General features: G+C 43.0%; 1 protein-coding gene across 1 annotated transcript; it reads right to left on the bottom strand.

Annotated features, from left to right (window-relative positions):
- Window positions 1–1,784: 1,784 nt before the first annotated feature.
- LOC139312144 (cholinesterase-like) lies at window positions 1,785–17,730 on the bottom strand. Its single transcript, XM_070936699.1, has 5 exons — window positions 17,609–17,730; window positions 14,250–15,759; window positions 8,195–8,358; window positions 3,611–3,659; window positions 1,785–1,942 (listed from the first exon to the last, which is right to left on the bottom strand). The coding sequence occupies exons 2-4, from the start codon at window positions 15,731–15,733 to the stop codon at window positions 3,625–3,627; spliced, it is 1,683 nt and encodes a 560-aa protein (XP_070792800.1). The 5' UTR covers window positions 15,734–15,759; window positions 17,609–17,730; the 3' UTR covers window positions 1,785–1,942; window positions 3,611–3,624.
- Window positions 17,731–25,412: the final 7,682 nt, after the last annotated feature.

The raw sequence follows: 25,412 nt of genomic DNA, 5'->3' as shown, positions 1-25,412 counted from the left end.
GAAATTATTTTTTAAAAAAGTGAAGATGGTGGCTACATAAGTACCCAGTAATTGGCTGACCAACCGCACTCAACATGTAGTCCCCAATGGAATTGCATCTACTTGGAGGGAAGTATGCAGTGGAATACCCCAAGGCTCTGTTTTAGGCCCAGTACTCTTCAACATTTTCATCAATGATTTGGATGAGAGGATAGAAACTTATCAAATTTGCAGACAACACCCAAGCTAACAGGAATAGCCAACACTCCAGAAGATAGGCTTAAAATACAGAATGATCTTGACAGACTTGAACATTGGGTGCTATCTAACAAAATGAAATTCAATGGTGAAAAAAAGTAAGGTTCCACATTTAGGCAAGAAAAACAAAATGCACAGGTACAGTATATGTGGTACCTCGCTCAATAGTAGTAACTGTGAGAGGGATCTTAGTGGACAACCATTTAGATCTGGGCCAGCAGTGTGCAGCAGCTTCCAAAAAAGCCAACACAGTTCTGGGCTGCATAAACAGAGGGATAGAATCAAGATCACGTGAAGTGTTAATGCCATTTTATAATGCCTTCGTAAGGCCACACTTGGGATGCTGCATCCAGTTTTGGTCGCCACGACGTAAAAAAGATGTTGAGCATCTAGAAAGAGTGCAGAGAAGACCAACAAAGATGATTAGGGGACTGGAAGCTAAAACATATATGTCTAGTTTAATGAAAAGAAAGGCTAGGGGTGACATGATAGCAGTGTTCCAATATCCAATATGTGAGGAATGTAGTCTTTTTTTATTTAAAACATCACATGCAGTTTAGGGATTTCCCTATGTGGACAGTAAAGTCTTCTGCCACTACTGTAAAAAGATTGGGAAATATATCAACCATCTAATAGATATTCTTAAACTTTGTTTTTTAATGTGAATAAATTGCGATAATCTGATTTAGTACTTCATCATCCTTTTGCTTCTTCTCTCACTCAATTGATATATTCATGTCAATTGAATATATTTCAATTGTCTGTTCTCCTCCTTAACTTTGTATGCCATTCTTTCTTTTTGTTAAAAGGCAGATTTTAATTTGTAGGCTTATCCTGCTCATCCATTCCTCCTGCAAATCATTCATGTAGCCATTTCTATCTTTTAAAACATTGTTATGTGTGACTTTTCTGTCCTCTTGTAGGAGCAGAAAATGTTCAGCCTGCTCCTTGGGCTATTCTAACACTTGTGTCTTTTATTATATTTGACAATATCATCCATGGAATCCAGATTGAAAGCAAAAAGAATGGAGATGGGTCTTCCCAAAATAACTTTCAAGAGAAACATTGGGAGTTTGGGGTATGGGAAGATAATGTAGGTGGTTTCAGGAAGTAGTTGCTATGAGGAAATCTTTGAAAAACCCAACTCTTAATGTTATGAACTTCTGCTGCTTGGGCAACAAATGGATCTACATTTCCAAATCAGGACATGTGGATTCTAGTAACTGCTAGAATCTGAGATCGAAACTGTTTTTTAGCACATGAGGAAACATCTCTAATTAAATGGCTCACATGCTAATTTAGGTATCTTGCCTAAACTGGTTTCTCCATACTGGGATATATTAGATTAAATTGGATTACAATACACAATCTGTCCATTTATTAGATTTAAAGAGTTCAGTCCTATGAAAAAGACATGTGAGTTTGGCAATCAGAATTCCTGTTTGTTTTATTTTGCTTTTCCATACAACAGGATTGTTATCCAAAGAATTCTGACAGTATTTTATTTAAAAAAGTTATTTATTAAGAGATAACATATTACTCCTAACAGTTTATTATTTTACAGCAAAGATTATGTGAATTTTTAGTTGACTCCTTATTCTTCTTCCAAGTTCCCACCTAAAAGAACAATGGATCCTTCTGGAAGGTTCTCTGGCACATCTTGTCATCATTTCCCTAGGTTTTTAAGAAAAGTCTTGATTGGTTCCTGAGAGAAACAAACAAACACATAAATGCTATTTTGAAGCCAACATAACTAGATCAGGTCTTCAAATGGCGCCTTTAAGATGTGGAAGCCATTTTCAAAGGGGTTCAACCTAAGTGGCAGCCCTTCATGGTAGGCCAGTTCAAGACACAGGCAAAGCAGAGATTCCAGGATGCTCTTCTGTGTAGTAAAGTAGAATAACAGGGATTGATTTATTTATATCCTACCTTATTATTTTACTAATAACTCAAAGCAGCAAGCATATTCAACACACCTTTCTCCAATTTTTCCCACAACAGCAACCTTGTGAGGGTGAATTGAGCTGAGAAAAAGTGATTGGCTCAAGGTCACCCTGCTGGCTTTCATGGCTAAGGCAGGATTAGAACTCACAGCCTCCTGATGTCTAGCCTGGCGTCTTCATCTTCATCTTAATAAGTCCATCCAAAGTGGTCTCTGTGTTCCCATCATACGCTAAACAAGGTGAGGTTTGTGGAATCAAAATGCAGGACCCAAAGCAAGTAATCAAGGATTGCTGCAGTGTTTACAGTCAACAGTGCGCACTGGAGAAATTCCCTCCAGAAATTCCCTCAGAAAATAGTGGGAAGAACTTTTGTAGATGCGCTCATATTTATACATTTCAAAATGGAGGGGGATTTATATGCAAGCGTACATATTGATAAGTAATAATATAACTGATCTCAAGTTATTGCCTGCCCTTCTGTTATCTGAACAGGACAATGGTCTTAGAAGAAATATTTGCATCTTAAAATTCAGGGTTGCCCATCGGAATGGTCTGACAAAATTTATCACAAGCCGCTATGAGCTACAAGGACACATTCCTTATGCAGGGGTCGGCTTCAAAAATTTAAGCAAGGGGTTCTCTGCCTGGTTGCTGGGTCGGCGTGGCCATGGTGGGTGTGGCCTAGTCAGCTTCCTGCACCATGATGGTGGTGGTGGGGGTGTTTTTTGCCCTCCCTGGGCTCTGGAGGCTTTCTTCGAGCCTCCGGGAGGGCGAAAACAACATCCCCAGGGTCTGGAGGCCCTCTGGAGGCCAGAAACGCGCCCGTTTCCAGCTTTCCCAAACTTCCAGTAGGCACTTTTTTGCCCACCCTGAGCCTCTGCGTGCGTCCTGCACTTACCTGCATCCAAAACGGGCCATATGGGGACTCCTGGGAGGGGAGGGGCAGGGTGGTCAGGGCCAGCCAGGAGTGGGATTTGGGGGTTCTCCGAACTGCACAGAATCTTAGCTAGAGGTTCTCCCGAACCCCTGCGAACCCCCAGCAGCCCACCCCCGTCCTTATGTCTCCATTTGTCTATTAAACAATTCTCATCTGAAATGCTCATTTGCTGCACAGATTTCCCCTCCTGCTTCCTCTTCCTCAGCACTGTGTAATCTTTTCTACAAGTTATTCTTAATGGCTCATTCATTTATTCTTTATGTCCAAGGTCTGCATTTGTTTATGCTGAGAGAGATCCTCCAGCTTCCTCTTCCACAAAAGGCCATTGGCACCAGCTTGGAGAGCTTCCACTCCACACAGCGAGGCTGAGCCACAAAAGTGCCACTTGTTTGGAAAACCGATGGAAAACCACTATTTAGAAAAAAAAGTCTACCCCCTTTTGAAATTATCCAAATTGATTCTGATTGACAGCTGTTAAGCATTGAATTCTTACCTCCTGTCTTCTGTCTAGCCTGATGAAACAGAATCACCTTCGCACTTATCTGCAGAACAAAGAAAAATGAAATATTAAGGTAAGGTGGACGTCTTATCTCTAAAGAATCCGAATCTTGAGGGGTGAAATCCAGCAGGTTCGGACAGGTTCTGGAGAACCGGTAGCGGAAATTTTGAGTAGTTGAGAGAACCGGCAAATACCACCTCTGTCTGGCCCCAGAGTGGGGTGGGAATGGAGATTTTGCAACATCCTTCCCCCAGGAGTGGGGAGGGAATGGGGATTTTGCAATATCCTTTCCCTGGAGTGGGGTGGGAATGGAGATTTTGCAATATCCTTCCCCTGCCACACCCACCAAGCCACACCACACCCACCAAGCCACGCCCAGAGAAACGGTAGTAAAAAAAAATTGGATTTCACCACTGGGCAAATGACATGGGTTTTGTAATTTGTTAATGAAGGGAAACAATGATAAGGATATAATAAATAATACTAGAGTATAATATACTGGTATACTAGAATTAGTAGAAACTTGTTATTCTGTAACCATCAGGTTCCTGTAATACATATATAGCCTTTGTATTTGTATAACACACTATATTGTACCTTTATATCTGTAACACAAATATGCCTTTGTATTTGTATCACATATATTATGCCTTTATATTTGGATCTCCTATAACAAACATATTCTGTTATTAGGCCTCTGTAATGTATCTGGTATTTGTCAAACATATGTTCCTGTCATTTGATCTGAACCCATATCAGTCTTCTTCCTGTTTTTCTCGTGCCATCTAAGAGCATAGTACCTATCTCAGTTGGAACTTCAGACATCATCCGGGAGATAATTTACACTTCAGCCCTAACTTACACCTTTGATCTGTTCCCTGCAGGCCAGGGGGCCAAATGAGCAATTGGGAGAACAAAGGAATGCTCAAGGAAGAGATAACGCTAATTGGGAGGCTTCTATTCCTTTGCAGGGCAACAAGGAATACACAAACCTAAACTAGGAGGCCAGAATTGGGTACTAAACTGATGTCTCTGAGGGTATAAAAAGGATGCCATATCTTCCCCAATGGGTGGCTATCTCCTCAAATGCATTGTATCTTTATGTTCTGGATATAGTCCCACCCAGTATTTTGTTTTTGGCCATAAATAAAATCTGCTTCTTTTTGCAAGCCTCATCTTGAGTCCCTCTTTTTGACATTCTGGTGACTCAAATACATTTTGGGACCTTACATTTCCTATTACAGTTACTTTGTATTTTAATCTGATTTATATTCTTTCTTTTAAAGTGATGTTCAGATTTATTAGCTTTTTACATTCCTAAACTGATAAACGAGCTGGAGACTAGCTCCTGATAAGAAAAGTTTGTTAGTACAACTTGGGGTCTGGCTTATCTCTTCTGCCAACCCTAAGCAACCTTTCTCCTTACAATTCATGCCCCTTCGGACCTCATTTTAATAAACATGTATGCTATTATCCTGTCCAATCAACTTTCCTCTTTCAGATTTCTTTGTTATGTTAACTATAAAAGGGGGTGTAAGCTAAAGTTTAGGGTTCCCTCTTTGAATGAGAGGAATCCCTTTTATCTGAATATTCTAATAAATTGTAGTAAAATGATCTTCCTGTCTCGGTTTGTCTCATTGGGGAATATGCATACCGAGGCACAAGCCTGAAAAGGCCATATTTGGCCTTCAATCTAGAAGTTGGATTCTGAGGAATACATGCATTCACAAAATAATATATATTTATTAAATATATGACAAACCTATTGCTCCGTCACACTGTCAGCCAGATATTTAGAATGGATTTGACATTTTTTGTCCATCTATTCAGTCCTTCCCAAAGAGCTGGGAGAAACAGATATTGTTTGATGGTGTTAAAGGTATTGTTGCAGGATGTAAGCTGTTCCAAGTAAAGCTGCCTTTTGCAATTGACTGATGGGGATTTTGTCAATGCCAATGGTGTTCAAGGGGTGATGCAGATATTCTGGGACTTATTATTATTATTATTATTATTATTATTATTATTATTATTATTATTGCTGTTATCTTTATGTGAGCAACTAGGGCAGTGATGGCTAACCTTTTCCGGACCGAGTGCCCAAAGTGCGCACCCAAACCCCCAAAATGCAATGCACGCGTGGTCTCCAGGCACATACCCTGCCCCCTGTGAGTGCATACATGCCCACACACACATGCCCCCACCCCCCACGCATGCATGCGCGGCCCCTCCATACATGCCACGCCCCCCACGCATGCTGTTCTGCCCCAGCTACGGACCCCAAAGAACGCAGCACACACAAAGTCCGTTCAAACCTTAGTTTACTAAATAAACCAGTTTTTTACAACAACGGCTGTTAATTAACTGCATTAACAGCCGCCAAGAATTCAAAGAATAATACTGAAAGCTTACTGTGGTTGGCAGAATGCCCAGAAGCAATTTGCAGGAAGCTGATAAGATAAGCAAGACAAGACATGAAGGTATGTGAACGAAGATGTTCCCTGCAAATTGCTTCAGTCGGCGTTCCTCCTTAAATAGGCTAAGGGAGTAGCCCATTAGCCCCAAGTCTTACTCTCGAGGAGACCTCCTCCTGAGGAGCCACTCCTGCTTTTTGGCAGCTCTGCGCACCTGTGCATCAAGAAGAGGCTCCTCCTCTTCGTCGGAGCTTCTGGAGGTTCTGAAGGCCCTGGCTGAATCCCCGCCTCTGGCACCACATCTTCTCCAGCCTCCTCATTGTCCGACTCAAGTGCCAGCTGCACAGGTTGCTGGCGCAGCACCACACCAGCCTCCTCGCTGTCTGAATCAGCTACTAGCTGCACAGGCCGCTGACGGGCCACAACACATGCTCAGTAGAGACCCAAAGACCAGCTGGCTGGTGGGAGACATGGGCGCATGCACGGCGGAGCTGAACTGGGGCGACAGCTTGAGTGCCCACAGAGAGGGCGCTGCGTGCCACCTCTGGCATGTGTGCCTATTACAAAATAAAATTATGTTTTTTCAGCCCCTGCAAAAAAGTGAGCAAAAATAATTTAAAAAGATTTTTAGAGATCGCTCTGTGAGTCAGATGATTGACCTTTAAATTTGATCTTGCAAAAAATAAATATAAATAAGATTTTTAGAAATATCTTTTTCGTCAGCTACTATTCCCATTCAAAGCTCCAATGCACGGAGACGGCATTGGTCGCATTGGTGGATGATCTCTGGAGGGCTCGGGACAGGGGTTGTTCCTCTGTTCTGGTCCTGTTAGACCTCTCAGCGGCTTTTGATACCATCGACCATGGTATCATGCTGCGCTGGCTGGAGGGACTGGGGGTGGGAGGCACCGTGTTGCGGTGGTTCTCCTCCTATCTCTCTGACCGGTCGCAGTCTGTGTTGGCAGGGGGGCAGAGGTCGACCTCGAGGCGCCTTGCTTGCGGGGTGCCGCAAGGGTCTGTCCTCTCGCCGCTCCTGTTCAACATTTATGTGAAGCCGCTGGGTGAGATCATCCGTGGTTTTGGGGTGCGATGCCATCTGTACGCTGATGACACTCAGCTGTACATTTCCACCCCAGACCACCCCAATGATGCCCTCGAAGTGATGTCCCAGTGTCTGGAGGCCGTGCGGGTCTGGATGGGGAGGAACAGGCTTCGGCTTAACCCTTCCAAGACCGAGTGGCTGTGGATGCCGGCGTCCCGGTATAGCCAGCTGGTGCCATCTCTGGCTATTGGGGGCGAGTCACTGACCCCCACAGAGGGGGCTCGCAACTTGGGCGTCCTCCTGGACACACGGCTGTCTTTAGAAGAGCATATGACGGCCGTGGCCAGGGGGGCTTTTTATCAGGTTCGCCTGATACGCCAGTTGCGCCCCTTTCTGGATCGGGACTCCTTGTGCACAGTCACTCATGCCTTGGTTACGTCACGCCTGGACTACTGTAACGCTCTCTACATGGGGCTCCCCCTGAGGAGCACCCGGAGGCTCCAGCTGGTGCAGAATGCGGCCGCGCGGGTGATTATGGGAGCGACGTGGCGCTCCCACATAACACCTCTCCTGCGCGAGCTGCATTGGCTCCCGGTGGTCTTCCGGGTGCGCTTTAAGGTGTTGGTTCTCATCTTTAAAGCGCTCCATGGCTTAGGGCCAGGGTATTTGCGAGACCGCCTGCTGCTACCGATAACCTCCCACCGGCCAATACGCTCTCACAGAGAGGGCCTCCTCGGGGTGCCGTCGGTCAGGCAATGTCGGCTGGCGGCCCCCAGGGGGCGAGCCTTCTCTGTGGGGGCACCCGCCCTGTGGAATGAGCTGCCTCCTGGAATACGATTGATCCCGGACCTCCGGACCTTCCGTAAAGCCCTGAAGACGTTTTTATTTCATCAAGCCGGCCTAGCCTAAATGGTTTTTAATTGGGATTTTAAATTTTATGGATTTGGGGTTTTAAATTTGGGTAGCCAATGATTTAATTCTTTTAATTATCTTAACTTTTGCATTTGTATGTTTTTTTAATTTTGGCTGTTCACCGCCCTGAGTCCCTTCTGGGAGAAGGGCGGTATACAAATTAAATTAATAAATAAATAAATAAATAAAGGCAGGACAAATAGCCAAACTTACGTGGGTGTTCAGACTTTGACAAATGCTTCTTTAGAAAACCGCAGCGGTGGATAGGTTCTTTCTCTGTTTCCCTGGATGACTCACTATTAAGAACGAAGAAATTCTGCTCTGTGGCATTATAGAGTGGCCACTCATCCTTGGTGGCCACCAACCCATCAGGATTCCTATGGAGGAAGAAAAGGATACGGATTTTCCAAAGAGACTTGATCTGAGAAACTACACCCAAGAGAAACTCCCAAAGGGGACTTGAGGAAGGGGTGAGGATAGCCTTTAGTGCCCCCTGCTGGTTGGAGACTTGGCAACAGGGTTCATGCAGGCTTTTAAATATAATAAGGAAGAATCCAAGTCACCAACCGGCAGGAGACTTTAAAGGGCATCCCCACCAGGGGTGAAATCAGGGGTGAAATGCTCCCAGTTCGGACCGGATCGCTTGATCCGGTAGCGATGGCAGCGGGTGGTTCGGAGAACCGGTAGCAAAAATCCCTGCGCGCCCCCCCCCCCCATTCCCACCTGAGCCGCACGATCATCAAAGGCTTTTTTTTTTTACTTTTAAAAGCATTTTTTCTATAACCTCTTCCCACGAAAAAATGCTTTTAACATTAAAAAAAAAAAAAGCCTCTGATGATTGCACGGCTCAGCTGGGATCATCAGAGGCTTTTTAAAGCATTTTTTTCTGCAACCTCTTGGCCGAAGAGGTGGTAAAAAAATGCTTTGAAAAGTCTCTGACGATCCCAGCTGAGTTGCCTGATTGGCAGAGGCTTTTCAAAGCATTAGAAAAAATGCTTTGAAAAGTTAAAAAAAGAAAAAAGTTAACCATGCCCACCCAGTCACATTACCCCCCGCCCCACCAAGCCACGCCCACAGAACCGGTAGTAACAAATTTTACATTTCACCCCTGGGTGAAATCCAGCAGATTCTGACAGGTTCTGGGGAACCGGTAGCAGAAATTTTGAGCAATTTCAGAGAATTGGCAGTGGAAATTTTGAGTAGTTCAGAGAACTGGCAAATACCACCTCTGTCTGGCCGCAGAGTGGGGTGAGAATGGAGATTTTGCAATATCTTTCCCCTGGAGTGGGGTGGGAATGGAGATTTTGCAGTATCCTTCCCCTGCCACGCCCACCAAACCACACCCACCAAGCCATACCACACTCAGCAAGCCATGCCCACAGAACTGGTAGTAAAAAAAAATTGGATTTCATCACTGATCCCCACCTCCTCCCTCAGTCCAACACGATCCATGATCAGCTTCTGGTTATGAACAGTTTTAACTTCATAAATAGTTTTAACTTTAACTCTTTGGCCCAGAGCCAAAGAGGAAGAACTTTGCTTCACTACTTTCTTCAAACTACTCACTACACAGATCTACAACTGGTACGAGGTATATATCCTCAACTTATGACTGGTCGCTTAACAACCATTGGAAGTTGCAATGAACTTCTATTAACTAAAACTCAATGGGATGGAATGTCAGGGTCTGGAGTAGTGCTTCTCAATCTCAGCAATTTAAAGATGTGTGAACTTCAACTCCCAGAATTCCCCTAGCCAGCATGGTTACCTGGGGAATTCTGGGAGTTGAAGTCCACACTGTCAGGGTTCCAAGTAACACCCCCAATGAAAGAAGACTCTGAGGCTCAAAGTTCCTCAAAGTTCCATTTTTTAGAGATGTCATATTGGCACATCTGGGAAAACCTGAATCTGAAAGCTTCCAGGTTTCCCCCACCCAAATGAAAATCCAAATCCCTGCCCAACACCTACATGTCCATCATATGGCCCAATTAATACATTGTCCCAACTGGAGATGCCTCCCAGTCACACCCCTCCAGGTGCAGGGCAGGATGTCCTTGACTCCCGGAGAAAGGAATGTTATTTTGACTATATATCTCCCCAGCTCCATACAATCCCCCCTCCCTCCCAGTTTCCCACAGCACTAAATGTGGTAGGCCTGAAGGTCCAATGCAAAAGATGGCTTCCAGGCCTGACACACACGTCTTAAAGTTGCTGAGGTTATAAACTCTGGTCTGGAAGCTTCTTCATTGACTCCCTCGCCTATACCAGCAGTTTCCTTAAAGGGACACTTCATAATATGTTTACAAACATGCACTACATTCACAAGACAGTTCATGTTAGGGTATTTAAATTTAGTAGCTGGAGCAGTGTGGTTGTGCAGTGAGCCAGAACACACAGTTGTGGTTGATTGGTTGAAGAGTGCTGGCTCCTGCGTAAGGCAATCTGCACTGTGATTGGTTGCCGTGGGTGTGGTGGGGGAGTTTCCCTTCCCCCCTCCTCCCCCTTTTCCTTCTGTGTGCCCTGTGATTTACCATATGGTGCTCCGGTTTGCCTGACCAATGTGTTTGCTGTATGTATAGTTATTAAATATATTTATTTATATAAAACTACAAGTTTGTGTCAGTGTCTATGACTTCACTTGGACACCGGCTGCACAATTCCCTGACAGTTCAGAATCTGGCTTTTGATATGGCTGCTCAGTCATAGCAGACGAAGTTCAATATCTCTAGAGTTCACTCTAGAGATCTCATCTACTGTCTTCACAAGAGTGTCAGCCCTGAAACCATTTTGGAAATCTTCAGGGCTGCCACAGCAAGGCCGGCTACAGCTGTGGGAATGTGAGGGGGGGTAGATAGCAATAACTGGAGGAAAGCCAAAGTAATATTCTTTCCCGTGGAAGCCAAGGAGATCCCCACCAGGTGTTTGGAAGGCATGGACCAGGGGTGAAATGCTACTGGTTCGGACTGGTTCGGCTGAACCAGTAGCGATGGCGGCGGGTGGTTCAGAGAACCGGTAGCGATGGCAGCACAAGGCTCCGCCCACCCGCCCAGTCATCGTTACTTCCTAGTTTTAACCAGGAAGTAACCTGTTTTTTACCCTCTGCACATGTGCAAAAGGGTTTGCGCATGTGCAGAGGGTCCACGTGGCGCGTGCACTTCCAAACCAGTGCAGAAGGTAAGTAGATTACACCCCTGGCATGGACCAAAGACAGCCGCAGGAGGACTGTGACCTGATTGGACCATGTGATGGATGTGTGACCTGGGGACAAGAACTTTGAGTTTTGATTTGGGTGGGGAAAAGCTCAGGTCCTTCAAAGTTGGGTTTTCACCAGCTTTGCCAATATGGCATTCCTAATTTCTTATTTTGAGCAAACTCCAGGTCTCAAAAGTTTAGATTTCGTTGGGTCTGTTACTTGGAATCCTGACACAGAGTTTGTGAAGGGGGGCAGGGCTGCTGATCCAAACCAGTGGTGAAATTCAAATTTTTTTACTACTGGTTCTGTGGGCGTGGCTTGGTGGGCATGGCAGGGGAAGGATACTGCAAAATCTCCATTCCCACCCCACTCTGGGACCAGCCAGAGGTGGTATTTGCCAGTTCTCCGAACTACTCAAAATTTCCACAACCGGTTCTCCAGAACTGTCAGAACCTGCTGGATTTCACCCCTGATCCAAACCCAGGTCAACTCCTCATAAATCTTTGAAATCAACTAGGACAGTTGATTTATAGGTTGACTTACAACCATTCATTTAACATCCATTCAAGTTTACAATGGCACTGAAAAAATTGACTTACAACTGGTCCACGCACTTACATCTGTTGCAGCATTCCCATGGTCATGTGATCAAAATTTGGGGTCTTGGCAACTGGCATATACCGTGTTTCTCTGAAAATAAGACCTATCCCAAAAATAAGCTTTAGCTTGATTTTTACATGTATGCCCAATATAAATCCAACCCCCAAAATAAGCCCTACCGTATTTTTTAGTGTATAAGACACACCGGAGTATAAGATGCACCTTAATTTTGGGGGAGGAAAACAAGGAAAAAAGTATTTTACCTCTGCCTACCAGCATTTAAGGTGGCGCCGCCCTCCTCCTCCTCCTGCAAGTGAGAGGTGCAGGGACTACTCGCTTTCCCCCAAAGAGACCCCTCTCATGCTCTGTGGGGAGGGACAGAGCACAGCCTGAGGAACAAACCTCTTCGGGACGGTCGGGGGGGGGGAATCTGCCCTGCAGCTTTGGGGAACAAGGCGGGTGCCACGATTTGTGGCTGGTTACCCCTCTGGCCGCACGGACTTCACTCCCCAGCAATGTGAGGAGCCGCCGCTGCCTAAGCCCTCTCTGCGCCCAGGAGCCAAGCCGAGCTGAATGGGAGCCCCTAAAGGGAAACGTTCCTCCTTTCCAGCCATCGCTGCCCAGATTCCCCAATGCAATTCTCAAGAGTCGTGCTTCAGGTGGCAGCCAGTTCCCCTGCAATGTGCAGTGGGGAACTGGGAAGTGCTTTGGATTCAGGGAGGAGATTGTAGCGCTGCCGCCTGAAAGTGTATTTCTGCACATTGCAGAGCCACGCGCCCCCATACTCCTTCTCAGCAGATTCAACTTCTCTTTCCTCCTGGCCAGATCTGCCGCTTGAAACACGGTGCACTTTTTTTTGTCTCTGCACACCCCATGTTTGGAATCGGGAAGGGGATCGCGGGTCTGCCATGCTTTCATGGCATTAGTTTGTAGTGCTTGTTCTTGAGCAGCGAGATTAAACCTTCCATTTCTTTCTTGATGGTTCCCATCTTAAGCCTTGCCCATGTCAAGTTGTTATCACATTTTCCTTCAGTGTTTTTCAAGTGCTGTCCATGCAAAGCTTTGTTTTTCCATCCATTTAATCTGTCATCTAGCTGTTTTTCCTTATATTCTGCCTTTGTTTCTGTTGTTTTAATAATGTTCTCCATTTTCATGGCCTGCAGCAATTTTTCTGTACTTTGGTTCACATAGTCATTGAAACTTTGCTTTTCTTCTTTGTCTCTTCTTGTCTTGGTGCATATGCTCTCAGTGTACATAAAAGAAAATATACGTTCATCAAGAATCATAAGGTACAACACTTAATGATAGTCATAGGGTACAAATAAGCAATCAGGAAACAATACCAATATAAATCGTAAGGATACAAGCAACAAAATTACAATCATACAGTCATAAGTGGAAGGAGATGAGTGGTGGGAAAGATAAGAAGATTAATAGTAGTGCAGACTTAGTAAATAGTCTGACAGTATTGAGGGAATTATTTGTTTAGCAGAGTGATGGCATTCGGGAAAAAACTGTTCTTATGTCTAGTTGTTCTGGTGTGCAGTGCTCTATAGCATCGTTTTGAGGGTAGGAGTTGAAACAGTTTATGTCCAGGATGCGAAGGGTCTGTAAATATTTTCACAGTAAATATTAATGGCTTTAATTATGTTTCCAGCATTCAGTTTTGATTTTAATATTTTGCAGACCCTCCTGATGAATTCCTTTTGCATTGACTCTGACTTTTCCATTCAAGATGTTATCTGCTTCCAATATGCCTAAGTATTTGGAACAGTCATCCTTTGTTAATGCTTTCACAATGCTTCCATTTCCTAGTTCTTTCCTTCTATTTTTTCCATTTTTCCTCGCTGCATGGATAATATGGCACATTTTTCAAGTCCAAAGTTCATTCTGATGTCGCTGCTGAACAATTGAACTGTGTTGAGTATTGATTCAAGTTCAGTGGGGCTCTTTGTATACATTTTTAAATCGTCCAAGTACAGCAGATGGTTTATCTTGCCATGCTGGCTTGAGATTTGGTATCCCAGTTTTGTGTTTTGTAGGATTATTGTCAGTGGAATTAATGTGATGTTGAACAGTAGTGGCGGAAGTGAGTCCCCTTGGAAGATTCCTCTTCTGATGTTGACTTCACCAATGTTCTCCCCATTTGCTGTTAGAACTGTTTTCCATTTTTACATGTTTGCTTTCAAAAATGTACAAATATTTTTGCTGATTCCAAATTATTATTATTATTATTATTATTATTGTTATTGTTATTGTTGTTGTTGTTGTTGTTATTGTTATCTGTATTAATTATGTGACCTGTAAACATACACAAAGGAATAGTATGCATTACTTTATGGCAGAGTTACTTTAGATATAAAGTGCATTTGTTGAATGGAAAGGCTTTCTTTGGATTTAAAATAAAAATTATAAATATAAAATATAAATATATATTTATAAATATAAATATAAATTATAAAGTGAACCACTTACCCAGTTCTGGCAAACTCTGCCCAGTAGTGCATCATTTTATGGCTCAGTCTGGCTTCAGCCTCTGTGTACGTTTGATTGACAGGAAACACCGATTCAAGGGTTCCAAAAATATAAGCAATCTCAGCATCATGATGTGGTCCAGTCCATTGAGGCCAAGATGAGCTTGAAGGGTGATGTGTGAATAAATAGGCATATACAAGACTCCCAGTTTTCCTGATATTTCCTGCAGCTTCAATCATTGGGCATGCAATGGCCAAATCTGTAAAGAGGTTGGACAGAGCGGAGCGGTATTGGGCTGGGCCTTGATGTCCTTCACTGTATCTTAGTGCAATAGTTTGAACAACATCTTCAGTTGCACTTGGCACCAACATTCTTATCCCTTTCAGAAGCTGCTCCTGATTGATGAGACTTTCCTTGATGTCAGAAAAAAGATCGTGGATAAATGTGCTCCCTTCATCAGAGACTTTTCCTATGAGGACAGGTTTGACTTGAATTTGTCCCTCCTCCATGAGCTTTTCTGGATCACCAAGCAAAGAATCCCCATCTATGGTTGGCCTGAACGGAAAATTCAGAAGGCAGTCATTGTTCAAGAACAGAGAGCCTTGTTGCTGAATAAGTTCAGAAACACTTTTTGTTTGCAGACAATGCCCTATGCTGGTATTATTGTCCTCGGAGCAACCTAGCAAATGAACGAATTTCAGCGATAATCGTTTGGCTTCCTCAGGAGACCTCCAAGCCCAGAAGGCATTGGCTGTTCCACTCTGGATCACCGCTTGGGCAAAAAGGTCCTGGCTTTTTGGTGCGAGAAGATGGAAATGCACAGAAGATCCTCCAGCACTGTGGCCAAAAATGGTCACCCGAGAAGGATCTCCCCCAAAGGCAGCTGCATTCTCTTTTACCCACTTCAGGGCCAGCTGTTGGTCCCATAAGCCTAGGTTCCCTGGAGCAGCTGGTGGCAAGTACAGAAAGCCCAGGGCTCCCAAGCGATAATTGATGGTGACCACAATTACGTTCTCAGCAGCAGCCAAGGATGCCCCATTGAACAAGTTCAGAGAAGACGTGGCACCTGAATACCCACCTGAGTGTATCCAGAAAAAAATAGGTACTGGTGAAGAAGGTTGTGGGTATGGCACCCAGATGTTGAGGGAAAGGCAATCTTCTGACAATGGTGTTTTAGGATTCCACACCATTGCTGCAGTGTCTTCGTAGTAAATAGATTGAGAACAGGAATTGCCAAAGCTGGTGGCTTCCAGTGTTTGCTTCCATGGCTGATGTGGAAGAGGTTTCTGGAAACGCAACTTCCCCAGGGGAGGCTCAGCATAACGGATGCCTAGATAGGCTGTCACAGATCCAAGGCCAGCCAGGAACTGCTTCCCCTTAATGGGGCCACTGCTGGTTATGACCACTGTGTCCCCATTAGAAGCAGAACTGGAAGCCAGTGGAAAGAGGAGGAGGAGATAGCACGGGCATAGCAGACAAGGCATTGCAACAGTAGGACGAGTCGGTGGATCTGGAAAAAGTTGCAACCAATATGAGATTATTCCTCTTACTGCATAAACCCACCTAATCCCAATTCATCATTGATTTACTGTGATGAGGACACCAATGGTGATCCGGGAGTGACTTAGTCACCTTTGCCTTTCTCCATGATGTATCTCCAAGATTACAGAAGAACTGCTTAGAGCTCCTGATTACCGATCCCCTTGCTCAGCGAATGGACAGTTTTGACACAGAATTGCTAGTAGATCTTCTCTAGGGTTACCAATGCAGTTTTGTTATATATTGTTTCAGTGGTGGGTTGTCCCTGGTTCGGACCGGTTCTATAGAACCAGTAGTAAAACTGGCGGGAGGCTCAGCCCACTGACCCCAACGTCATCAGGAAGCTTCTGCGCATGCGCGGCCCCATTGCAAACTGGTAGTAAAGGTAAGTAGAACCCACCCTTGTATTGTTTGTGTTACATGTTGTTTCTGTTACATATTTTATCTTTTTAACTTATTCCAAAATCCCTTTCTGGAACTTGGTGTACCAATCCCTATATTGTGAATTATGTTTAAGATATAACTGTAATAAATAACAATGTAAAATCACCACAAATCAACATTTTTCCTGCTCCAATCCTGCTTTAAATCATCCAAATATACAGCTGAATCTCTCTCACAAACACACATACACAGCCATTTTTCTTAGTTTAGTATGGGACAGGATTTTCCATCTGAGACCAGCCTATTTCTAGACCTCCATAGTTTTGGGCAGTGCTCTTTACTTTTCAACATCTGAACAAATTTCCAGATTTTTTTTCTTTTTTTTACTGAGGCATAAAACTGAACTTCTGTTGGAAACATTCCCAAATCCCAAAACCCCATTAGCCTTTCAGAAGACTCTGAAAATGGTTTTCCCAAAAACCATGGGGAGCCCAGGCTGAGGCTGTATATAATGGTTACATTATCTTTAGGTGGATGTTTTTCTCCCTCAAGATTGCTTATATTTATTTCTTCAGATTTTTGTATTTGTGATATTGTTTAAATAGTTGATTGTACAGATCATAATCAGTCAAATAATAAATTTGTCAAATAAATATTTTTTTAATTTTTTTTTCTTGATATAGCCAGCCAGCCAGCCATCCCTGGGTGGCACACAACACAAAAATAAAATTAAACGAAATAATTTCCACAATGGAGAAAATCATTGAAAAACTGAGCTTTCTACCACTGTAGACCTTTCATACATAAAAATCTAGATTTCTCTGACATTCCCTTTTCCTGCCAGAGTTGTTCAACCAACTGAAAGGTTAATCAGCTTTGGGCATTTCCAATCTTGAATTTGGTCGCAGTACACATAATCCTCAATTTATGACCACAACTGAGCCCAACATTTCTGTTATTAAGCAAGACAGTTAAGTGAGTTTTGCTCTATTTTGCGACGTTTCTTGCCACAGTTGTTATGAATCACTGGAGCTGTTAAGTTAGTCACACAGTTGTTAAGTGAATCAAGTTTCCCCATTGAATTTGCTCGTCAGAAGGTCCCAAAAATGTGATCACATGACCCCAGGACATGCAACGATCATAAATACATGCCAGTTGCCAAGTATCTGAATTTTGATCACATGACTGTGGGGATGCTGCAATGGTCATAAGCTGCCTGGAGTCACTGAGAGTGAGTTGGACGGGCATACAGAATTTATTAAATTAATAAATAAGTTTAGTATTTTGGCTGAAGAGATTGTTGTCTCTTTACATATATCTAGCCTGGAATAGGACTAACAGGCTAGAAAAAAACAAAAAATTCTAGTCCTTTTCCTAAATATAATCTTCTAATTCTCTGGAAAATAATGATCTTTTTAAAAATTCTACAGACTTACCTGCTTGTCAGATTTAACAGGACTACTTGTAAATATCACCTTCTGCTTCTTCCAAAGAGGGAAGCAGTTTCTTAGATGACCAGACTGTATCCTGATACCGCACAAATAATGATCATGAAAAGAGAAACTTTATATATTGCAGGGAGGTGCACTGACCAACTGGATTTTGCCGATAAAGAGGGAGGAAGCTGCAAATATTGACAAAAGGTTCCAAAATCAAAGCGGTGGAAAAGCAGAGAAGTTTCAATCAAATGGGGATACAGAGGACAGTCACTATCTCTGGTGTGCAACCTGCAGCCTTGAAAAGAGCCATTACAACATCTGCCCAGATTTCAAAGCAATTAAAGAACCTGAAAGCAAATAACAAATACCTGAGGTGATCCTAAACTGGTTCTGATCAGATTCTGATCAGATTTGGTTTACTTGTTTCCTGCTGGGAATTGTTCCTTTTGAAAAAGGATGAATAACTATGCTTGTTACTAAAGCAGTGTTTCTCAACCTTAGCAATTCTATGACATGTGGACTTCAACTCCCAGAATTCCCCAGCCAGCAAGTCTGGCTAGGGAATTCTGGGAGTTGAAGTCTGCACATCTTAGATTTGGCAAGGTTGAAAAACACTGTACTAAAGGTTAATAACAGACATATGCTTTCATATAACTTTTTCATAGAATCATAAGGCTGGAAGGGCCCTTGGAAGTCTTCTAGTTCAACTCCCTGAGCAAGCAGGAGCCTTATACCAACCCAGTCAAATAGTCATCCAGTCTGTTTTTTGAAAACCTCCATTAATGCAGCACTCACAGAGACAAGAGGCAAGCTATAGCACTGATTAATTGCTCTCATTGTCAGAAAATTTCTCCTTACTTCTAGTTTGGATCTCTCTTTGACAAGTTTTCACTCACTACTTCCTGTCCTATCCCCAGGTGACCTAGAGAATAAATGAATCCCCTCTTCTATGTGACAATCCCTCAAGTACTGGAAGACAGCTACTGTATCCCCCCTAATCCTTCTGTTTGATAGGCGAGATAGAGGTAGAGAGGGAAAGATAAGTCATAGAAAAAGAAAAAAGACTGGAGAAAGGAAAAGGAGAGGAAGATTGGAGAAATTAAGAGAGAGAGAAGCCTAGACTTGAACACTGGGTCCTATCTAACAAAATGAAATTCAATGTAGAGAAAAGTAAAATCTTACACTTGGGCAAGAAAAACCAAAAGTTCACATATAGACTGGGTGAAACCAGGCTTAATAGCAGTAATTGTGAGAGGGATCTTGGAATCTTAGTGGACAACCACTTAAATATGAGCAGCAGCAGCCAGAAAAGCAAACACAATCCTAAATTGCATTAACATAGGAATACAATCAAGATCAAGTTTGGTACTAATACCACTCAATAAAGCTTTAGTAAGACCGCACCTAAAATACTGCATCCAGTTTTGGTCACCACACTATAAAAAAGATGTTGAGACTCTAGAAAGAGTGCAGAGAAGAGCAACCAAGATGATTAGGGGGCTGGAGACTAAAACATAGGATGAACAGTTGCAGGAACTGGGCATGGCTAGTCTAGTGAAGAGAAGGACCAGGGGAGACATGATAGCAGTGTTTAAATATTTGAGGGGCTGCCACAGAGAGGAAGGGGTCAAGCTATTTTTCAAAGCCTGGCAAGGAATAATGGATGGAAACCGAACAAGGAGAGATTCAACCTGAAAATAAGGAGAAATTTTCTGACACTGAGAGCAATCAACCAATGGAACAGCTTGCCTTCAGAAGTTGTGGGAGCTTCATCACTGGAAGTTTCAATAAGAGACTGGACTGCCATCTGTCAGAAATGGTGTAGGGTCTTCTGCTTGGGCGGGGGGTTGGATTAGATGATCTACAAGGTCCCTTCCAACTCTGTTAATCAGTATCAGTATTCTATAATTAATATGTATCACATATACCTACCACTCTCAACCACTTGTCATACAATTTAGCCTCCAGATTCTTTGTTATTGTTGTTGCTCTTCTCTGCATACTTTGCAGGATCTCAACATCTTTTTTATATCATGACCAGAACTGGACACAATATTCCAAGTGTGGTCTCATCATGTAAAGGAATACTATAACTTCTCATTGTCTTGACACCATCCCTCTGTTGATGCAGCCTAGGACTGCATTGGCTCTTTAGCAGTTGCAGCACACTCGCTCATAGTTAAGTGGTAGTCCACTACCACACCTAGATCCCTCTCACCGTTACAGCTATTGAGCCAGGTACCACCTATTCTATACCTATGTGTTTGGTTTTTCCTGCCTAAGTGTATAACTTTATTTTTCTCACTATTGAATTTCATTTTGTTGGATGGGGTCAATTGTTCAAGTCTGTCAAGATCTTTCTGGATCTTGAGCCTATCTTTTAAAGCATTGGCTATTCCTGCCAGCTTGGTGTTGTTTGCAAATTTGATGAGTTTCCATTCTATCCAGTGGTGAAATCCAATTTTTTTTACTACCGGTTCTGTGGATGTAGTGTGGCTTGGTGGGCATGGCAGGGGAAGGATACTGCAAAATCTCCATTCTCACCCCACTCTGGGCCAGCCAGAGGTGGTATTTGCCAGTTCTCCGAACTACTCAAAATTTCCACTGCCAGTTCTCCGAACTACTCAAAATTTCCGCTACCGGTTCTCCAGAACCTGCTGGATTTCACCCCTGATTCTATTCCTTTGTCTAGATCACGGGTGTCAAACTCATGGCGTCACGTCATCACATGATGTATCGTGACTTTTTCCCCTTCGCTGAACCGGGGGTAGGGATGGCCAGTGTATGACGCATCCGGCCTGTGGGCTGCAAGTTTGACAACCTTGGTCTAGATCATTTATGAAGATGTTAGAGAGTACTGGACCTAAGATAGGACTGTGTGGTTCCCTTACTGAAGTCCAAGTATACTATGTCCACAACATCTCTTTTTTTTATTGGTTTTTATTGTGAAAATATAGAAATACAATTCTGCGTTTTTCGGTTCCGTGGTGTTAAATTATTTACATATTATTTACATAGTATTGTATCTTTGCTTGTATATAGTTTGGGTATTATTACAGGTCCACAACATCTCATTCATAAAGCTACTTTATCCAAAAAAAAGAAAATTTGGGGAGGAGGGAAGTGTAGACTCTATTCTGGCTTGCTGCAATTTTAATGTCAGGTCCCTGTCAGAACGCTGCCATTCTGAGGTGGGGCCAGGGAGGCAGCTTTGTGGGTTGATTGTTTTGCATACTTTCGCTTTTGCTGTAACTGCTTGGGAGTTTGAGGGAGGGAGACTCAGCCATCTGCACAGGCTCCCCCTCAGCGTGTTCCAGCCAGGTGTTCAAGGTCCAAGGATGACCTCTTCTCACCATCCCAGCTGGGAGTTTCAAAACACCTTTGTGGCATTTTATTGGCTACAGATGGACATGGGCATTGGGGTGGGGGTTGAAGGGGAAAGTTAGACTAACGCTTCGCCTGACTTTCACCTGACTTCTTTGCAATCACTATCTCTCAATAAAAGTTCCTTTTGAACTTCAAGAGTTTTGCTTTCTTGAGAAGGTAGTTGAGGCAGGTCCTTGCAATTAGTCTATTAACTTTAGCCTTGGCAGTTGTATTTCCTCCTCTGATCCTACTTAATAGCCATAGGAGGTATGACTGGAATAGGTGGTGCTGAAAATTTTATATCTTTTCTGGGCTCAAGGTGGCATTAAATATAATATTGGTGCTTTAGCAAAGGCTTATGGTATCCATGTCACTCCCTAACTTCACCCGTGTTACATGGACCCGTATTTCAGGGAGATTAGGATTTTAAGACCCTAAAAAGGGGTTTGCAAACAATCTTATCTCTTCCTAAGGACAATTTTGTTTGTTAATTTATAGAACCCGATGAACCTGCCCTTTGGCTTTCTGACTCAAATAAGTGTTTTGTTGTGCAATAAAACTGAAGTTGCATTTTCAGTAAGCATTGGATAATCCATTTCAACACAGCACTTTTTGTTAGGGAAGTCAAACCCCCAACTCTGCAGAAGTGGATCTGGCATGTTTTGTGACTAAGAAGATGCCTTTATCTCTAAAGTTACCACAGTATATCTGCACAGTATGGACCATTGTGAAATAAATACCTTTTTAAAAAATGTAAAAATTTTCTGAGAGGCTGACCTTTCTTCTAATTTAGAAAAATGCTTAGATCATTTGAAATTCCCCTTTTAAAACCAAATTACCCCACAATATTTTTTCCTGTAATTTGCTTTGCTTAGTAATGGAAATTTGGGCTGGCTTGAGTTTAATTTTAAATTGATTTTAAATTGGGTTGTTTTAATTTACGGCCAGAATATTTAATTATTTTAATTATTGTTTTTAAATTTTGTATGCTCTGTTTTTACTTTGGCTGTGCACCGCCCTGAGTCCTTTTTGGAGAAGGGCGGTATAGAAATTTAATTAATAAATAAATAAATTATTATTATTATTATTATTATTATTATTATTATTATTATTATTATTATTATTATTTTATTTCTATACCGCCCTTCTTCCGGAGGACTCAGGGTGGTGTACAGCCTATTAAAAGCACAAAGACAAACATCAATTAAAAATAATTAAAATTATTTAAATAGGTTTGGCTCAAATTTAAAACCCCCAAAATTTAAAACACCTAATTTAAAATCATTACATTGATAGCCCAGCCTGGCGAAACAGCAGGGACTTGAGGGCACAGCGAAATACACGGCGGTCGGAGATCTTAGGCATTTCCGGGGGCAGTTCATTCCACAGGGCAGGGGCTCCCACAGAGAAGGCCCTCCCCCTGGGTGTCGTCAGCCGACATAACTTGGCTGATGGCACCCTAAGGAGACCCTCTCTGTGGGAGCGGACTGACCGGTGGGAGGCTATTGGTGGCAGAAGTCCGTCTTGAAGGTACTCAGATCCTATGTCATGGAGCGCTTTAAAGGTGGTAACCAGCACCTTGAATCGCACCCGGAAGACCATGTGCCCCCATCTATTCTCTGCCTCCCGAGTCCCAGCTGATCGGGAGGAAATGGGGATTTTACAGTAACCTTCCTCTAGAATGGAGAGGGAATGGAGATTTTACAGTATCCTTCCCCTGCCACACCCACCAAGCCACGCCCACAGAACCGGTAGTAAAAAAATTTGAATCCCACCACTGCCTAAGCCATTTACAGAAGTTAAGACACTTCCAGAGGAAGAAATGATGGATTGAAGATAGCACTGCAAAAAGCAAAACCAATGACCATGGCAAAGAACCAGTGAGTAGATCAGCTCTTTGAACCTCTATAGATAAAGGAAAGAACCAGAGATCCCCCACAAGTGTTCCAGACAGTTGTTCTTCACAATAACACTACAATATAGAGATTCCAGTGGATTTTGAGCACTGGGAAACAAAGGAGTACCATCTTCTTCAAACCATAGTTAATGCCTTTAAAAGGACACTAAGTTTACAAACTTCCTTTTCTAATAACTTTTGGAAATTGTTTATTAACCATATTTCAGCTGTTATAAACATTTGGAGAAACAAGTCTGAAAACACTAGATGAGTCTTCCTTCAATCCTTAATGAAAGAAAAAATTAACTAGAAGCTTAAAAATAAAACACCAAAAGGTAGATTAAAACTTTGGTTTTAGAAATTCACAAATGAACTAAGGATCCAGGTGGATTTAAAATAAGGTTTTGGAATTAATTATAAAAAATTCTTCCCTTGGGAAAATGTAATGTTTTGAATTTTTAAAAATATAATAAGATAAGATTTTAAACATCGGCCACTAGAGGGAACTAATGATTACAATTAATGGAGAAAAATGCAACAGTTGCAGAATGGCACAAAATATTCTAACACTAGATTGAAGGATCCAATATTGGAGGATTTTTTTGAAAAATTGTCAGAAATTAACATTAATGATAATGATAAATGCAGAGGTGGGCTGCTTCCAGTTCAGACCTGAGAACCGGCAAATAGGACCACCGGCTGGCCCAGCCCCCACCCATTTTTCGGGCTGTTTTCAGGCCATTTTGGGCCGTTTTCCTGACCAAAATCTGTCTGAAAATGGCCCAAAAAACCAGCCTGAAAACCAGGGCCGGATTTAGATGAAAAGAGGCCCTAGGCTATTCCACTTATGAGGCCCTTTCACCTATAGTGAAAGTGTAATTTTAATTTTGCTAACAATTTAAATGTAGGCCCCTCTTGATCTTGAGGCCCTAGGCTGAAGCCTAGTTAGCCTATAGGAAAATCTGGCCCTGCTGAAAACGGCCCCAAAAACGCCCAAAAAACAGGGCATTTTGGGGCCATTTTCAGGTCCAAAAACAGCCCAAAAACAGCCTGAAATGGCCCGAAAAATGGCCTGAAAACTGCCCAAAAAAGTTGGCTGTGAGAGGAAGAGAAGCCAGGTGAGCTGGACCCAGATGTGAATGTGTCCCGGGTCCCCTCGTCCCAGAAGCAGCAACCTCGCACTCTCCTCTCTCTGCTAGCCCCCTTCTTCGCATGGGATCACCCAGCAGCGGAGATGGAGAGGGAGAAGGGAGCAGTGGCAGCCACTTTTGCCACCCTTTAGCTGGTTTATAAGAATCTTTATTTTGGCACAAGACTGGGACCCAACTGGAGAGCAGATTGAGATTTAAGTTGAATTTAGAAGACTATTCTTGTTATATATAATGCTTTTAAAGTGTCCCCCCCACACACTGATTAAAGATGGGGAAATGAGTTGTTGTTTTTTATTACATTCAGTGGTGTCTCGGTTCTTGGAGATTGCCTGGATACGAAACTGGCTCTGGGGAAGTGAAAGGACTCGGTCAATTGGTGGACACATGAAGCATATTTTCTGAGGTGGAAGGAACTTTTTTGTGAATGAAATCAGTCAATATGGCCTTCAAAATTTTCCAGTTTCCTGAGATTCTACAGAAGCTTTCCACCTGTTGTTGACAGAAAGGCATTTTGCAACAGTAGATTCCATTCTAGCTTAGATCGATTCCTGCACAATTTCTCCCAGATCCTTCCTCCTTAAGGTATTCATCAGGTTCATTGCCATTGCTGGCAGAGCCCAAAACTCATCAATGAAGGCAAATATGTATGTATCCCAGGACAAACTAAGCCAAGAGTTTGGTCTCTGCAGGATCCAATCTGACTTGGGTCACTGAGACCAGAGTTTCAGCCTTCCGAGCTTTTGAACTCATGCTGGAGTCCATCCTCAGGGAACTTCTGTCTCTCTAGAATGTGCATTTAGAGAGAAAGAAGTTTTTTTTTTAATTTGATTTATATGCCACCCTTCTCCGGAGACTCAGGGCGGCTTACAATGCGTTAAACAATAGCCTTCATACTTTTGTATATTTATACAAAGTCATCTTATTGCCCCCATAATCTGGGTCCTCATTTTACCTACCTTAGAAAGGATGGAAGGCTGAGTCAACCTTGAGCCTGGTGAGATTTGAACTTGCAGTAATTGCAGGCAGCAGATGTAAGTGGATGTTAATTAGTCTGCTGAGCCACCAGAGCTCCTAGTTCCCTGAGGATGGGCTCCAGCATGAATCCAAAAGCTTGGAAGACTAAAACTCTAGTCTCAGTGACCAAGTCAGATTGGATCCTGCTGAGCCCAAACTCTTGATTTAGTTTGTCTTCTGGCCTTGCTATCCTCAGGCATTCCCCAGCCCAAGGACATCAGAGGCTTCAGTTTGTAATATGCCTTCAGCACAGAACTGTAGGCTTACTGGTGAGAGAAACTGGTACCTGATAAATGTAACTTTGGCATGTGTACAGGCAAGATATACTCAGTTGGATCTCCTTCTATGATATTAATGTTTAGCATCAGCCAGG

The sequence above is a fragment of the Pituophis catenifer genome, unplaced genomic scaffold (genome assembly GCF_029215685.1).
Source record: "Pituophis catenifer annectens isolate HBS135680 unplaced genomic scaffold, rPitCat1.0.hap2 SCAF_2, whole genome shotgun sequence".
Lineage (NCBI taxonomy): Eukaryota > Metazoa > Chordata > Lepidosauria > Squamata > Colubridae > Pituophis > Pituophis catenifer.
The sequence above is the reverse complement of the archived record's forward strand: the minus strand, read 5'-3'. Positions and strand labels throughout refer to the sequence as shown.

Bases quoted from the DNA above. Each gene is read 5' to 3' on its own strand.
- LOC139312144 (XM_070936699.1), bottom strand. From the start codon at position 15,733: ATGCCTTGTCTGCTATGCCCGTGCTATCTCCTCCTCCTCTTTCCACTG. The intron at 8,359-14,249 runs GTAAGTGGTTCA...CTTCCTCCATAG, and splicing joins GCAGAGTTTGCCAGAACTGG to GAATCCTGATGGGTTGGTGG. The intron at 3,660-8,194 runs GTAAGTTTGGCT...TTTGTTCTGCAG, and splicing joins GTCAAAGTCTGAACACCCAC to ATAAGTGCGAAGGTGATTCT.